The 18,769-nt window shown below is 36.4% G+C and overlaps 1 protein-coding gene across 1 annotated transcript in view; it reads right to left on the minus strand.

Annotated features, from left to right (window-relative positions):
* The window catches only part of LOC128212300 (uncharacterized), a 63,928-nt gene extending 52,516 nt beyond the window's left edge, over nucleotides 1-11,412 (minus strand). Inside the window, exon 1 of the mRNA XM_052917688.1 lies at nucleotides 10,193-11,412. Within this exon, the coding sequence (XP_052773648.1) occupies nucleotides 10,193-10,233 (41 nt within the window). The 5' untranslated portion in view covers nucleotides 10,234-11,412. The remainder of the gene's footprint in view (nucleotides 1-10,192) is intronic.
* Nucleotides 11,413-18,769: the final 7,357 nt, after the last annotated feature.

Genomic DNA, 18,769 nt, shown 5'->3' on the forward strand with positions numbered 1-18,769 from the left:
CGTATCGAGAACCAAGGATAATGAGATTGAAAACAGCGAAATCACTGTGAACTTCTTCAATCAGAATGCAATCAAATACATATAGCTCTCGGATAAAATAATTTATTGCATCATATTTAATAACCGTTTCAAGTGAAATGAAATTCCATGAGTGCAAGTGCAACACTTTTGGATCTACAAGCGACAGAATAGTTTTCAAACCGTTGTTTATAAATTTAAGAACCATAACGCTTGACAGACGGAGTGAAATTTACAAAAAAATAAAGGTGCACAATTTTCCATGCTGACCGACATTCTGATCAAGTTTCATATGTGTAAAAGCACTGCTTTGGGAGCTTTATGCGACGCAATATACAACGAGACGTTATGTCACGTGATTTTGACGTAACTGGACGTAACGTGACTAACGCAACCCCTATATCCCTCCCGATATTATTCTGGAGGAATTATAATTAAGCCCTTATATAAAACCAGCTAAGTAATAACTACATATGGCGCGAAATGTACTGAACTGACAGTAGCCAACTTTATAGTTTTGACGTTGTCCGGTCAGTTTTCTCGATAAACGCCGACCACTGATGTAATTTGCTATGTAATTTGCTGTGAAATGATCGCTTATAAGAACAACAGTAAACACTTTCATACTAAGGCCATATTAAATCGTATCTACAATTAACGTCCGCGGACGGATTGGTTTTGGTCTTCCCGAAAAGAATACCACATTTTATATGATCAAAGATCGTGCCAAATATATTATTAATTTTCTTTCACTATAATTCCCACCCCACCACACAAGTGCAAACACCAGGTTTCATTCATTGCACTTGTATTCTTTGCCTTTTTTTCAAGGGGGTTGAGGTGGGGGGTCTCGGTCCTTTTTTCCAGGACAGCTTGATAGGTTTTCATACCAGGGGTTGACGCTAAACACAAGAACAATTTGGTTTGGCCTAATGCTGTACTCGTAATGTGATGGAATCCTCTTATAAAGCACCGTATCGTGCCATCAGTGTTTCAAATGAGTGGGCCTGGGTAGAAAGAATGTGTATTTCGAAACAAATTCTAAGAATAAAGACGCAAGATAAAGATAACTTGAACTTGGAAGTTTAAACTTTCGATTAGATCTTTAATAATACCATATTATCGAACGGAAATTCTTGATAATACGATATTATGGCGAACACTGGTTGATCAGATGACTGCGATATGTGTGTTAACATGCCTAGATATTGAACTTCGTAAACCAAGTCTGAGAGTGAGAAGAGGGGGAAACGCCAGAAATAATGGAACAGTGAAGCAAACGGCGTCACCGTCTTCTTATGGCCAAAACTGAAGAGGGATATAACGCCAGACAGTTCGAAACAGCCTTGGAGTAGCAGTGAGGCAAACGGGGATATCGTCTGCTTATGGCCAGAACTGAAGAGGGGTATAACGCCAGACAGTTCGAAACAGCCCTGGACCAGCAGTGAGGCAAACGGAGATATCGTCTGCTTATGGTCAAAAGGGAAAGGGGTATCACGCCAGACAGCATTGAACAGCTCTTGAACATCGGTGAGACAAACGAGGATATCGTTCAATTATGGCTAAGGAGATTGAAAAAAAAACAACAATGACTCTGCTAAGCGGCGGAAAAGGGGTATATCTACTATTATGGCCAAAATGCCTGCTGCCACGCTGATACGTTTGCAGGGGAGGCTTATATTCACCATGGGCGGAATGATACAGCAGTACATATCGTTATTCGACAAGATATACAAATAACACGATAATAAATTTTATATAAGACGCCAAATAATCGTAGAAATTAAACTAATAGTTAGTGAAAGGAACCTTCGACCTGGGACCAATAACAATTAACAATCATACTCCAAGCTTCGACCTAACACGACCAATCAATGAACCTCTGTCAAATAAAATCCAACACTGACATTCCAAAAATGGTTTGAATCCGGAAATTACCTTGATGCTTACGTGACCATAGCAGTAAAGATGTCCTATAAATAATATTCATTAGAAATATACAGCGGTTAGAGTCTGCATTGAAATATTAAATATATGCATAGCTGTATATATTCATAATAAAAAGATGATATACAACAATAGTAAAAGTCTCGAGATCTCTTTCTTGTCCATAATTTACGATTTGATTTTCATATAAATTCATAACAACCAGTAATTAAAAATTTGAAACCGATGTTTAGCTTCGTCGTTCAAGCACAGTAAGTATAGCAAGTTCAAAACCATGGTATGTTTGTATAAGGTAGGCAAATACCGATTTATGTAGGCAGTATGGTCGCCTGGTAGTCTCTTGAGTGAAACACTACCAAGATCCCCTAGTAGAAACTGTAAATTGCCTTACTTCAGCCAATAAAATTTCAGGTAGGCGAACATTAGGTATTAGGCTTAATATTTAAGAATGTCAACTTCCGCGGGTGTTTAAAGATCCACCTACTGCAACTCATCCGATACATACTCCCTGCGTCAGATTTTGCCTTTTAAAATGTGTCAGCCAACGAGGTTGTATTTTAAATCAGTTGACTTGAAGTAAAATCTTAACGATTAAGAAGGGCTCGTTCGATAAACTCAATCCGTCCATTCTGAATCGATTATATTTTACTTCATGTCACTTAACTATTGCATACATGGCGAGTGAAACACGTCCCCAAACACCGGCTTCTGTGACGCTATTTCCAGAATAAACACTATGAGGAAGTCATAGTGGACGATGCTTAACAATGACAGCAATTGACGAAAAGGCAAAGGACCCACCATACAGAAGAGGTCAACAGGGAAACTGGAAACATGCTGATCCAAGGGCAAAATTAAGTTTGGTAGAGTCTACGAGCGCATGATACGTAACAAATCTGATTTCAATCGTTGAACGTCAAACACTTGCACCTTCATACCAGATATATAATCCCATCAATAGAAGGATGACTTTTCCTACATTTTAAACATACAGCGATTTATGAGGTAAGTCAGTATCTAATATTACCTAGCTAGTATCATATATATCGGCTTTGTTGCATAATCTACAGGGGAATACAAGCGAAGTTAGTCAAATGTATGAACAGTTTCAGAAAAGGTACTAAACGGTGATGTATATCTCGCCCATTTATCATCTGTTTGTAGCCACCAAGAGCAAGCAAGCTATGATAGAAATCAGTATTGAATACTCTTAAATAGATTTACAGGCACATTATGGAAACCACTAAATATAAATCTTACATTGAATAACTTTCAAACCGGCCCGAAAGTAATAAATAACTCATCCTTTAATATTATTAAAAAGATATCATGTACACTGTCGAAAGAGAATGCTTATGCTTAGTTTCAAACATTTAAGAAATGAAATAATACATATTGACAGCACTAACACTCACACGGCTCTTTGTTGCACATAAGTTATATATAAATATGCAAACTATGCATATTTATATAAATAGATATATATAGTATGGGCACACATTAACAACCAAAACTGAAATTCTACCTCCAGATCAATGAATGTACTACATTGATTGATTGATTCAATGCTTTTGATTGGATTTTCGGGGAGACTTACTGTGAACAGGACATTGAAACTGTGTTGTTTTAATGCATGCTATTCTTTGATCAATTTATAATGTAAATCAATAAATGACATAACTTTTTATTCATTTTTTTCTGCTTGAAAAGTATTCACTATAGCCAATATTACCAATATCCAGTAATACATGTACATGTACATACTAGAACTCTAATGAATTCCACCACTTGACCATTCACAAACCTAATCAGCACAACCTCAATAATGAGACCACCCCGGTATTAAGACCATTTTCTCAAAGTCCCATATATATAGGTGGTCTGAATAGAAGGGCTTTACTGTTTTAAAATATGTGGGCGAGTCCCGACGTCATGATGTAATATTTTAGTGCTCGTGGTTAAACCTTACACAATCCTGCCATTATAGAGAGTTTTCTGCTTTATTTAGGCAGCAATATATCAACATGAAGAGGTTTTGTGATCGCGGGGCTTACACGCCAATAAAAGTCAGGTTGCTATTAAACTTGATATCCTGTTTTCAAATCAAATGATTACAATCTGTATGTACTATATTGAATAAAACTCTGTACCAGTTCTTGGATATTATCGCGGAGCTATTCAAAATGGTTTAACTTTTTCATATACTTCCGAATGGCTTTTAAATGGTAGCCGTTTGCATAACCTATTGTTATAGTATAAACTGATCTAGATCTTTCTCCTCCTGATGTATCACCTCAGTGAGTTCCTATGTGATATTGTCGACCGTTCCAAGGCAGCACCTTTTAATGTATTATAACATGGTGGTATCCTACCCCTGTCATTGGTCCTTATTCACCAACATCCTTAGTCCGAGTTTCTGACACAGGCTCAGAAAACTTAATTATTTAATGTTTCACAATATCTATAATATAAGTATTAATTTCGACAGAAGATGTGTTCCTGATTGTAGAACAGATCATTTGTAACACGTAAATAAGTTTTTACCATCTTTTCTGCTTTAACAGCATTTTTACAACAGAATTAAAAATGAGCATTCCTGAGTCTATGTCTCATACTTGTCCTGTTTTTTAGTCTTCCATGTGATCATTATGCCACTAAATAAGATCATAGTATGGTTTAGGTTACTGAGATCGCACTAGCGGATTGAGGGGGCCGTCGTTCTGACCCCACCCCGTCCTCCTCTGTGAACCTTTCACGTTACTATGGCAGAACAAGCATGTAAAAACCACATCTAAATGTTATGCTGTTACCATACAGTTAGCCAAAAATTCTTCGGGTATGACCCCCCCCCCCCCCCATCATCAATACATCATTTGGAGCGCATTCTTATTTAGTTCCTAGACGAGGGGGCATATGCCCTATTTTCATCCCCTCATTATGTAACCTCTACCGCCGAAGCATGGACCCGTCCCTGTATGAACTATTTCATTGATATAACGATGAATACGACCGCACTAATCATCAACAGAAGCAATGGTATCACCTTTAGTTTTTTCAATACTCCGACGTTCGTTGGTGTTCTCCACCTCGTGCCCTTGTGACTCCGAGGTGACATAGACCTTCAACCAGATCGTCAAAATTTTCATTGACACTTGCTGTCTTATGAAATTGTAAACCCTCGCTCTTCCAAATGTCAATCCCAATTTTTAATAATTTTCTGCTCTATCGTTTGAGCTGCCACTGATATGTTTGACTTACTGATCATTTTTTTCTCTGGATCAATACGACTCGAGTATAATATATAAACAGAAGTTCAGACTAGCGCACTTTTTAAAGATCTTGAACCAACTGGAGATGAGACTCGATATCATTTGCGACTCTTTTGAATTGATTTCGCATGGAATGTTGTATGATTATTTACATAACATTGATTAAACCAGATTGGTCTTTTATCGGAGCAGATATGCTTTTAATTATTATATTGTATTTGGATTCAATTAGTCCTAGGCGTTACGGTGCAAATTTACGAAAACTTTGAATGGAGGGCGAATGCAATGTCTAATTAAGAAAGAAATTCATGTTAAATTATCAAAAGAGGGATTATAGCTTAATGCTTTTTTATTGTATTTTGCATGAAGCATTTAAAGTTCGTAACCAACACTGGCTGTGATTTCAATTTCGTTTAATTTAAAAGAATTCCATTTTGCATTTTCACACCGCAAGAACATGTAAATAATACAACATCTGCGGTTTTAAAACATGGACACCGACTGAATGGTATAATGAGTAAACTACATATTTCAAATATTTAAAATTATTAAAATAACTTTTAACATGTAAACTGATAACCCTGGCCATTATTTGCGTGCTCGCCATTGTTAGAGCTGATCAAACACACTAACAAGTGTTATTGATACATATTTCAATTTCATAATTTCTACATGAAATGTTTTATCAGCCATGTGGGATTTAATCACATTAGCCAATAAATATTTATCTGTGTATCCCCCCATGGGTCGTGATATGTCTTGATATGAATAGATTAGGACCACTATCAAAGGTACCTGTATTTTATACAAGTGTTTTTCTTTCTCAATCTGAATTTGTATTGCATATGGTCAGGTGTTTTTTTTTCCTGTAGTTGCATGCTGTTTAGTGTTCATTTAAAGATATTAAGACCTTTTTCACCGAACCCATTGATCCAATACTTTACTTAAGACTTGTAAGATACATCAGTAGATGGAGTTAGCCCTTCGAACGATCTTTGTTCGTATTTTTGAAAGCACTTGGCTTAAAAACGTGTACTTTACGTGTACGTGAACGTGAAAAACGTGTTCTGACGTTAATCTGTCTTGATTGAAATCACTTGAACGCACATCTATCTCAGGTCGTATCCTGACTTTAACAACATTTTTTTCTGCCTTTTAACCTTCATGCTGTTATGAAAGGTGTTAGATTGATATATTTCTTAGTAACACTTATCGTGCCACCTATTGCATAAAGGGGAGTGATATATTGTCCACATGTTTACCAAGAAGTATGAGCGTAGATATCAGGGAAGTTTGTGTACACATTTAGAAGACGAGAGAGCGGGATATTTACAGCACATTTGAAGGTCAGCATGGACTAGCATTGGGTACTGCAGGATATAGAACATAAACATGACATTTTCTCGTCCTAATACAATACTGTACTAACTCCACGCTCGAATCAAGGTTGGTATTTCCGTGTTACGTGAAATAAAACCTTACGGTTTTGTTTATAGTTCCGAATAGCAAAAAAAGTATAATATCTACACTTTGAAAATAATAGTGTTAATATGAGTATGGAGTACAGCATTGAAAAAGACCAATGAAAATGCATGTCTCACTTTCACTTCCAGGAAGTACTAGTTTTCACGTCCTTAAATGCAGCTGACTTTGCGAAGTGCGTCAGGTTTGGAAACGTGTTGTCATTAGAGACGTGTGGGTATTGCTTCTTGGAAGAATTAAATCCTTAAATAGTCATGAGATTTTATTGTCTTATTTTATTGTTATAATTATAGTGCAGACGACAAGCAAGATACTCGTAACTAAATAGTAGTTACAAAAGTGATATCATGTGTATATGCAGTGACCTTTATTGTATATTTTCAGTGATCTGTAGAGATTTATCTGTGAAATAAGAGCATATTTCTATGCTGAGATAACAATTATATCGTTTTCACTGTGATGATATTTTAGTCCTCTTTCATTTCCACATCAAACGTCAGAGTACACTGAGCTGGGACACATTTCCGAAATGACGTAACGACCGCATACAATTTGGCGCGCTTTCGTGATAAACTACAATGATCTGTCATTTTTTTATCAATTTAAGGCATATTATAAACAGAAAAAGGGGGGTTCTTTCAGTGTATGATCGCAGCATATTTCACCTCATGAACACCTAAAGTAAATACGTCACTGGCTACGCCACTGGTGAAATATAGCTTTTGGTGCTTACGAGGTGAAATATATTATGATCTTTCACTGAAACAAACAAATCTAAAAATAGACGACAATGAACCCACATGTAGATTTATATAAGATATTTATCTTGTTATGTTAAATCATTCTTTGCTGGCTGTTCTTCGTTAATATATTTTATATTTTTTCATAATATATTTACTTTAAAACAATTATTTTCATACACGGTTAAACAACAGAGCAATAAATTACAAGTACCAAATCGCTTGAATAAGTTTTAACTGTCTTATTTGTCAAGTTTATATTTCGTATTGTATCGTGTATGCTCTGTACTAATTATAAGGTAATACAACAGAGGACAAGCGGAATGCAACTATTTAATATGCACGTTGCGAATGTATTAATCTTCCCCTTAGAACACGGGCTGCGGAAGACAAAAAGCCCAGATCAAATAGTACTGCATTTTATGCAAAACAAGTTTTGAAACATAAAGTGATTAATTGTAACTAATACTCACTACAACCTCTTAATGTCAATTTAATCGTCACCGAATTCATTTGTCTTAATTTTAAATCGATGATAGCTTGTCTCATGTGTTAAGTCACTTGCGGTAATAGTGTGTTTTGACTGAAGTCTAAAGAATGCAATTCCTGAACCAATATATCAGACGCAGCATTAACTTGAGACGGACATATTTAAATTTTTCGTCGACTTCAGATAAAAAGACATACTTGAAGGTGTTGATGTAAACAATTTGCCTGTTGATAAAGGACTATATCAATGTTTCACGTGTGTTTTTTATCCAGTAAAAGACAAGAGGGGGTTCAGGGTCGGTATTCTTAAAACATCTTAAGTCATTTCCTTGCTTGAGTCATTTCCTACTTAAAGTACCTCACTTATCATACACTGTACGCGCTTCATAATACTTGATTGTTTTGGATTTTTTTTTAATTTGACAAAATCGAATTAGGTTAAGAGTTGACTTAAGATATCATCAGATTACCAGCCCAGGATTCCGCAATAATCCTAAGAGTAGTTCCTCACCTAGGACACCTTTTCAACAAGAAAATCTCTCTTAGATACGAAATCATCCATTTAACGGCTCGAGGAAGTCAAGACTCATTGATTGATTGATTGATTGATTGATTGATTGATTGATTGATTGATTGATTGATTAATTGATCGATTAATTGATATGTTATGATATGCTTGATTGATTGAAGGCGGCTTTAGTCCAACTGAACATTTTGATTAAACTCGATACTAACACCATGTTATCGAAATTGTAAAAAAATGAAGTATTGGACAATCTTGACAATATCAGTTTAATGTAGTGATTCCAAATTTCGGTAAAACCTTGCTGTTTTTTTCTTTAAGAACGATCTATGTCTGGTGTACATCGGTCTGATCTTTTGTCAGCAGTCTTTTATCACTGGTTTGCAGATATTTACGCAAAAATTTGCTCGTTCCAAGACAAAAAGTAAAAAAGTTGTCAAAACGGTAAATCTGTGAGAGTGCAGCTTTAATGGTTAGTAACCCTTAGATTCAACATATAATAAATGTGAAAATCTTGAGTCAGAACCGCGTTGCTCAGTTTGACGAAAGAGGTTGTAACGTTCATTATAGAATAAGTCTTGTTTCTGTCAGTATATGGTGACAATTATTACCATTTAATAAACCAGCTGACTTGTTCGTAAGACATATACACTAAGTGAAACTCGAAATTGTGGCGGTTTCTGGTATTTATGCGACACTTTGGGATATAAAGAATTTAAATTCTTTACACGATCGGCTACAAGACGACATTGTTGTTCGCTTGTTTGCAAATAATACGGGCCCGTTCCGCACCATAAACTGTTTAAATGTCAGACTTATTAAAATCTGAAAACATGCAAAATAAAAAGCGAGATGCGTGCACCAAAATCCTTTGTGACAAGGCCCAATGACGATTTTTGTATGTATAGCCCTGTGTTATTCTAACTTGTTACCGATGTTTTCTGAAATGAACAAAATTCTCTAAGCTTTATGGCAAAAACTATTCCATCTGTGTTTCAGGGAAAACTGCGTGTACTTTTAACAGCCTTATTGTATTTAAGTTATGAATAGAATTTCAGCGGTTATCGAAGTAGTAAACTACTGTCTAGCTGAGAAAGCCACAAAACCACTAATTCGTTATAAAACGAACTAAATCCACTGGCGTTGACATTGTTAAAACGTAAATTGAACACAATTCAAATTTAACTGATGTTAGATTACGTAATTCTGGTTATTTATGTTTAGTTCTTAAGATGATAAAATTAAACAAAGACTATAAAATCATTTATCCACGTTTTCATGTTTCGGCTAGATACGCGCTTTTCGTTTATATTTCGTGCTTTAAACTTGTATACCTATACTCACTTAAAAGTTATTATACTGAAGGCACGGTCTGTCAGACACTCCCAAAATACACACATTAAGCAGCACTATGTTTCAAATTAGGGTCCCTACTTTAAGAAGACATAGGCAACATTCAGGGAAGATCGGCCACACACCCTGTAGAAATCTGTACAACCTACGTGGGGTCATTCCAAATGAGGGTGGTCACCAGTCAGGGAAACATTTTGATCATATTGACGTATAAGTTTTTTTCAGAAACGAGTATGTCAATGCCATAGGTGGTCGTATCAGTCAGAGATCTGATACTGACACCTGTGGTCAAACAAAAAACAAAATATCACGCGGTGTTTCTATAAGTCTAATGGTTGACTAGAATTCAGGGAATATGTGAAAGTTCCTACCTGCAAATGGTAGACCTGTAGCGGAGTTCCTTTTCCCTCATACTTCATAAGGCGACTGTACGCGTACGCGATTGGCCATTGCACGCCTCATGGGCGCTCAATTCCTGGCACACGTACGCACGCACGCACGAACAGACACTTTACACTTGCACACTGATATTTATGTAACTTTTACCACACACAGTAACACAATTTAACTTTATAATTATATATATTGTACAAAATATTAACCAAGTTTTAGTTGTTCACAGCACTATATTTAACAATCTTTTCTACACCTTTAATTTAAACCGTACACGTATTGTATGAAATGCCTGAACATCCGAAACCAGTATTTTTTGTCTATCCACTTTGGTAGCATGTCAAATTCCGCGATGATTTAAATATCAGCTCACACGAATTTTTATGAATTCGTAATTTAAATTCGCTTTGCAAGTGATACATTTTCGACACATTTGAATGGTGTAAGTAGCAACATCGTTTGAAAACCTACATTGAAATGCATGCGGCTTTCATTCTAAAATTTCAAACATGTCAGATATTAAAATTACATATTGTAAAGCGACGATAACCTCTAACCGCGTGTAATGTTTGAAGACAATTATAAATTTGGTTCAAAATATCCACTTTCAAATGAAACTATCAAATTTCCTACAAAAACATAGCAGTTGTTCCGACGCTTTCAATGCATTGACTTCGCATTAAAATAAATACAGACCGATCTATGTGGAACTGAGCATTAGCTGTAATATTCTACCCCCTCTCCTCTGTAATATTGAAAGTAAAATGTGCGCCAGCCAAACAACGATTTGGTTTTCATAGTATATCTGTTTTTCCTTTTAAACGTAGATATATATACTTGTAATTCTAACCGAAGGGAACACCTTTAATCCACGTGACCATCTGAACAAGGAAAATAGATAAAATCCATAGTACAATAGTTCCTGTTTAAGGAATCAATCAACTGCTTTGCTTAAACACCGAAAGATTCAATCCAGCTTGATATAGCTTTAACACTGCCTTTTTTGCAGCAAATGGTTTACGCTGTACACTTATACACTCATATCCTATAATTAAAGCTACATGCAAACAGCGCGCTTTAAAATTCAGAAGAGAAGAGATAAATGTAAACTTGCAATATATTTTAATGAGATTTTTATACTATTTCTAATCTATTATTTCTCACACAAAGTCTTAATAGATAAGTACATCCAAAATGCGCCAGCTTTGAAATCTAGCGTCCTTTCCAAATTCTGTTCACTTTACCGTTCAGCGATATGCCGCAAAAGGCCCGCTCTGATTGGTCCAGCCCGTATAGTTAAAGATATCGCGGTGATATTCAGTTTAACACTTCAACCCAGTCTGCGCAGCGAAAAGGATCGTAGCGAAACGAGTTCTGCACACCCTAATAATTTATGGTCATTATTATTTTTTAAATTCCTTTCTTCATTCATTATATTTCATACCGTTTTTTTCAGACAAGGGAGAGAAATCATTGTTTATAAATTGTAAGCTACGAAATTTGCGTCCCATTAACTCCTACCGCGGAAAGGACTGGATACATGTTAAGAAAATAAACTTAAACTTAGAAAACTTAGCGAGGTCTTGCAATACAATTTCATGAAGAAAAGGACCTTGGATTTTCTTGGTTTTTAGTTAGCTTAAAGTATTATTGTTGCGACAATATGCGTGTTGTACATTTCCTGTGATTTTCAGGTGCGTTTTCAGAATTAGGCTATAGAGGATGTGCACTTTGGGAGCTTTATCAAGAAAGGACGCCCCATTTCCTAAGAATACAAACACTTCTTGGTTTTAATGGGTTAAAAGGAGCTTTGGGTCGCTCTTTAGGAATTAGTTAGCTATTTTAATCAGATAAAAATAAAACAAGTGTGTTCTTGTCATATTTTTACTCGGTTCTTGTGTATAGACAGAAAAAGATAAACTGAAATACATTTTAGAGGTGGCTCTTGCCGGCTGCGCCACATCAAACACCGCTTGTAAATTTGCTGAGCTGGTTTTCTATATTTGAAAGAACTGTCACGTTTGTGTGCAAATGGGTCAGGGAACTTTTACCGCTTTCTTAGTGTACAAAATAAATTTCCTTATAAAACATAATAACATAAAATGACTGAACACCACAAATACATAATTCATGACAGTCAAAATTCTCTTTTAACACTCAAACTCAGTCTCAACTAGTTTGTGAATACAGTTTGTTTTTTTCCAATAAAGCTAATCATGATCTAGTTAAATTATGCTTAAAGTAAGCTCTTTTGAAATTATTGTGTTAAGGGGATAACCTTCTTACAGAACCTGTGTTCTTAAAATCTCATTTTAATAACCTATGCTTCAAGGAATTTAGTTCGAAACCTAACGCCGCAACTAGATGCGTTTATATTAACTGCTGGAAGTATAGTTTTAACTGCTGAAAGCATATGAAAGTGGATATTAGCCAAATAACCATACGGGTGCCAAAACCGATCCTTTACCAATCTCCATTATTTTTTTTCAATTTAAAATTAAGGATCATTTAAGTGAACGCCTTCCCAAGTATAGAGTCTGCCTCATATTGCCTTAAAACAAATTTATTTGGTATTAATTAAATTACAATCCCAATTAAGCCTTGATGAGTTAAAACTTCGAAAGCACCAATGTACTCGACACGATTGTTATACAAACATTTCAATGAATAACATGGAAAGACTTCCGACTAGACAATGTCAATAATCAAACATAGGTAAGATCACTAGCGGCCTCTTATTTAAAATTCCTTAGATTAATAAAAAGTGCGGGATAGGTATTTTAGATCAGTCGTTGTTCATAGATAGCCCTCATGATTAGCAATACAAAGCTAGGATCCGCATAGCAAGATCAAGTACGGCCGAATTGTTTCAATTCCGAACATTCCTGGATCGAAATTATTTTTGCAGTATCATTCAAGTTGTTTTGAAAAAAATCATAAGCCCCCTTTGATAGTAGAAGTCCCATCAACTTGATCAATGTGATGTTTTAGAATGCCACAGGCGATAGTAACATATTGGCTGGGGCCCTTGATGGGTAGTTTGGACCCGGTCACACAACCGTAAATTACCCGCGGGAAACCGGATACCCGACCGTCAATTACCCGCGGGGAACCAGGTACCCGATTGTCAATTACTCGCAGGGAACCAGGTACCCGATTGTCAATTACTCGCGGGAAACCGGGTACCCGATTGTCAATTACTCGCGGGAAACCGGGCACCCGATTGTCAATTACTCGCGGAAAACCGGATACCCGACCGTCAATTACTCGCGGGAAACCGGGTACCCGATTGTCAATTACTCGCGGGAAACCGGGTACCCGATTGTCAATTACTCGCGGGAAACCGGGTACCCGATTGTCAATTATTCGCGGCAAATCGGGTACCCGATTGTCAATTACCCGCGAAGAACCAGGTACCCGATTGTCAATTACTCGCAGGGAACCAGGTACCCGATTGTCAATTACTCGCGGGAAATCGGGTACCCGATTGTCAATTACTCACGGGGAACCAGGTACCCGATTGTCAATTACCCGCGGGCAACCGATTACCCAACCGTCAATTTCCCGCGGGAAACCGAGTACCCAACCGTCATTTACCCGCGGGAAACCGGGTACCCGACAGTCAATTCCCCGCGGGAATCCAGGTACCCGTATATGCATTTCAAGCAGCAGATTACTCGCGATTAGCATAGTAAACATATGGTTTCATCATTAAGATAAGTAACGATTTCGTCCGAAAATAAGTACGGTTTGGAAGTTGTTTTTTTTATCGTCTATGAAGTGAATCTTAGCATAGTCACAAAGATGGGGAAACGTCGTCCCCGAAAAAAAACCACACATTGACAAGAAACACCCTTTCCATACATCAACCAGCAGCAAAGTTGACCTAACTACAGCGTAAAAACAACACACGTTAGATTGTTTTAGTCGAGTACCTGGTATCAAAACAAAAACACCCCGGTAACCCACAAGCGGATTGAGGGGAATGGCGGGGGGTGGCACCCGATTTGTGCACCGCACCGCCCACCCTCCCCCTTCCCAAGATATTTAATGTCAATATGGTAGAAAAAGTATGCATAGTCCACGTCAAATGATCCATTTAAGTCTGAAATTTGCCTCTTTTGCCACCAAACCATACTTGCCATGTTTACAGTCTATTTGGGGGGTTCCTGGCGAATAGGACTCATGTCGCCAAGATGCGTCCCTCAAGTGCGCCCCCTCTAACGCTCAATGCTGGATCCGCCTCGGGTATCCGTCGATGCCATTCCTTACATTGGCAATGAGCCTTTTGACATTTAGTTCTTGCCATGTTTGCCTTACTCGTTTTTCGGAGTTACGAGACGTATGTCCTCAATAACACTCCAATTTTCCAGGTTTTTTTATAGACATCTTGTAAGAAACAATTTATTTTTGCTAAGTTTATCAACTTACATTTTCTAAGAAATGTTTGATAAGGTTAATGGTGCCAATACAATGTTACCATACAAAACGGTTTTTAATGAAAGCATTTTTTCCCGGTGGATTCATTGGTCTGTTTGTGGAAAATATGATTTATCATTGAAACACAATCTTTATGTGCGTTTCTGAGCGTTCTCTTTATCCATTTTTGGAATCCAAATTAAAACATTTTAAGAAAAAATGAAAAATAGTTGAAAGAAATTTCATTGGCATCTCACAAAATTACGATTGGAAAGTAAATATCATATCATATAACTCTGAAGACTTTGACCAAAAGGGCATATCGTGAACCATTTTAACTAGCCAACACCATAGACTCGCAAATTTGTTAATTGTTAAGTAAATTATTATTTTCAAACTGTGTGAACGAGTTATGAGAGAAATGAACACGATGAAAATCACATGATTCAAAAGAGTTTTACCGCGTTACCGGTAAACTTCATTTATTTTACAACACAAGTGAAGAAAGTTATATAAACTTATGCTATGTCGCTCTCGTTGGCACGATGTTGCGCGGGAGTGTTACATTGTTGCGGAAACCGGAGACACCCCACTTGTCCAGCCTGCTGACCACCAACCGAATTTACGGACGCCAAGGTCGGGTTTCGAACCCTGGACTTCAAGTGCACTAACGACTGCTCTAACCGGATATACGAGGTGAATGTTTTCGAATCTCAATTCGAAATCCAAACTCAATACTTAAAACTGAAAATCACATAAGTATAACAACCTGCCATCTTCATTTTGAACTTTGCTTAAAGCATGATCAATTTTCAAGTTTTAATGATTCAGTCGAATCCCGTTTGTTCGAATTCGCATGGACTGGCAGAAATACCTCGAGCCTCGGGGAATTCAAGCCAGGCTGCAATGCTAGCATTCATTTAAAGAAATTTCGAGCGTACGAGAAATTCGAGCCAAGCGAGTTCGAGCCAACGGAGCTCGACTGTGTTTACTTTAAAAAAGAAAACGATTCGAACAGAAATAAAATAAAATAAGTTATTTAAAAAATATGTGAGATCGAACTCGAAGACATAGCTAGGAAACGTCAAGGAGATTTGTTTAATAGACAACTTCATTTTAAGTATGTTTCCTTTGAAGAAAGGTAATTATGGTTGTTTATGAATGCTTTATAGAAACTAGATGGTTGACCAAACTGAGGTTGTTGTTTTAATAGTGCGTATTTTGAACGTTCCACAGCAAATAGTTGATCCCAAAGAGGATGCAAATATTTAATAGTGGATTTATGAAAGCTGAGTGATATTTTAAAACAATCTATGCCACAGCACACCTCCGGGCCAATGACCTCTGGCGTATATTTAAAGATGCACCCTTACTCCCAAATAAGATTTACCGCAAATAATACAATTGTTTTAATATACTAAAAATGAAGAATTAAAAGCGCAAACAATGGTTCTAATGAAGGATTTCGAGTTAAATTATAAAGAAAGGTACAGAAAACACGGTATTTCTACCTTATGAGACGAATAAAGATCACTGTAAATCTTTTAGCACTCACCAATCAATTAATATTTGTGCGTTTTCAGCTATTAATTACACGGTTACAATCTTGTTATCAGTTATTATTATCAGTATTATGTTCATATGGAACAAACTTTTTTTGGAATTTAAATTAGCGTTTTTTTTTAGAATGCTCAGTTCTCATTGGTCCTTAAATTAGCGATATACACTAAGACAAGATTTAAGAATTGGACTTTTTTTTAGTATTCTCGTCTATCGGTACTATTTAGTCAGTGCACCCAAATTTAGGTCCGATAAACCGCAATTCTAAAATATTTCAGGTTTATATTCAACTAATTAGTACCAAATTTCGCTGGGATCATTCAGCTACAACATTGAAATATAACATTCCCATGACAACTGAATGCAGTAAATAAAACAGCGGCAGCGGCAATGGCGTCTCATTTCATCGAGATCACATACATTTTACCGTAAATAAAACTTCATATGACTGATCACAAGCGTCGTCATTTTTTTGTAAATCAGAGGTATTCCGAAGATGTTCCTTTTATTGGTATATGAATTGTTTTGTAAGAATATGCGTTCATACTTAACATAATATTATTTACGTATTGTAGCTACATTTGTTGTGCCCATATATGGCAGTGGAGCATTTTAAGACAAATAAGGTAAGGTTTATTGTTGCATTGTGTGTTGCTACGCAATAATTAGTGTTTAGTTTTGGCCTTTTAAATGACTAAATGGGTGGGCCGGGCTGTGCCCGGCGCCGGTGAATCGTTTAGAATACCAAAACTAAACATTCAGTGCGAAATGGCAGTGGGCATGCGTTAGTTTCTAATTAATGCACTTAATAAGGCCAAATAATGACTTAGTGGTAAATTGGCGGTTATTTTCGTAAATATATGGAAATGTTGCGGCTTTGTAATCTGCTTAATAGATTTTCGGTTGTTAGAGTTGGCCTTAATGATTATATGAGAACTATCCGGTGATCCAATCGACGGGGCTATGAGCCTGAACGTTAAAGGGACTAGACACCAGATAATACAACTGTAAGAAAAAATAACATCGTTGTGTACAACGCATTGAATCGTAATTACTCATGTATCTCATCGCTTGCGACACCTGTTTCTTTCAAAGCTTTTGCGTATTTTTCCAATTCGAAAATTTACTTGGTTTGTGAACCACGTAAGACCAAGTTGATTAAAAATAGTGTCCGTATATGTATCTGTACTAATCACGTGACTTTCGCATGCTTAATATACACACTATAAACTGGGAAACCTTTATGTACTTTATATAAACGGGTAACGTCAGCTGAGATATCTACATAATATTATTTAAATCATGTTAAATGATGCTTTATCGGCAACATAATAGCTTGTATTGACAATTCTAGCCTTGTTTTAAGAAAATACTGTATTTGCCGAATTTGGAACGATCCGGTGTCTAGTCCCTTTAAGCTAAAGAATGGTTTTATCCTAATAAATAACAAGGATATCCTTCCTTATACATAAACACATTCCGGCGTGCAATTCAATTGAATACTCAATCATTTTGCACGTAACATCCCTTGTACAACAATAAGCACGAACAGTGTGTTAAGTGATCACAATTATAATAATTTTTTTTTGTTCTGAAACAAGCAAAAGTTGATGTGACAAAACCACAAAACCACAAACTAGGTACCACTTTAGTGCAAAGTTGGTGCCACTATTTAGATATATGCTGAATTTAGAACTCTGATACTAACGCAGCAAAAAGAATCACGTAGTACTACTATATAAACATCACAATATCTATATTTTGCCATGCCACAGGCTGTCACACTCTTGTCCAGAAATACAGTTGATATAAATACTTAAAAATGTTCAGTATAAACATAACACTTATTTGTCCAAATCACGCAATGGCTTTACCTAGTAACCTTCGTTTGAATCGGGATAGGAACACTTCTTTTAAAAACAACAATATTTATTGTGTTCAGTATTTGAAATATGAATGAAATGTGACTTTATTTATACACACTTTAACAGTCATAACCACTAGCGGTTTCAGATGAGGGGGGGGGGGGCTCATTAGGCACCCCACCCCACCTAAAATCATTCATGTTTAATTCTTATTTCAATATAGGTGAAAATCGTAATAAAATACGCCCAATATGCACCATTTCGGACTAAAATTGTTAACATTTTCGTGTGAGAGAACCCACTGCCAAACTTTTAACTAAATAAATTTCGATTTAGAGGGAGAGGCGCAAATAAAAAGGTTAGGCCCCTAAGTTACGACCCCTCTAGATTTAAATCCTGGATGCGTCCCTGATAACATTAAAACACTATTTTTATGAACAAGATATGTCCTTGCGAATCATGGCATGCGTTTTGAAATGAAGAACTACTTTACATTAGTAGAAACTAGAATAGAAACACCCTTAATTGATCAGATCAGGGGAAAGCTTTCTGCTTTGAAGAGATACGCCAAACCAAATTGTCCTTAAGGCCGTGGATTCTGTATTATTTTCAGTATATTGTCATTTGCAAAATCTATTGCTCGTAAGGGGAAAGTATTTTAAATATATTTATATATTTTATAACATTAATATTGTTAAATGACTTCTATAT

Source organism: Mya arenaria, chromosome 12 (genome assembly GCF_026914265.1).
Source record: "Mya arenaria isolate MELC-2E11 chromosome 12, ASM2691426v1".
NCBI classification, from domain to species: Eukaryota; Metazoa; Mollusca; class Bivalvia; order Myida; family Myidae; genus Mya; species Mya arenaria.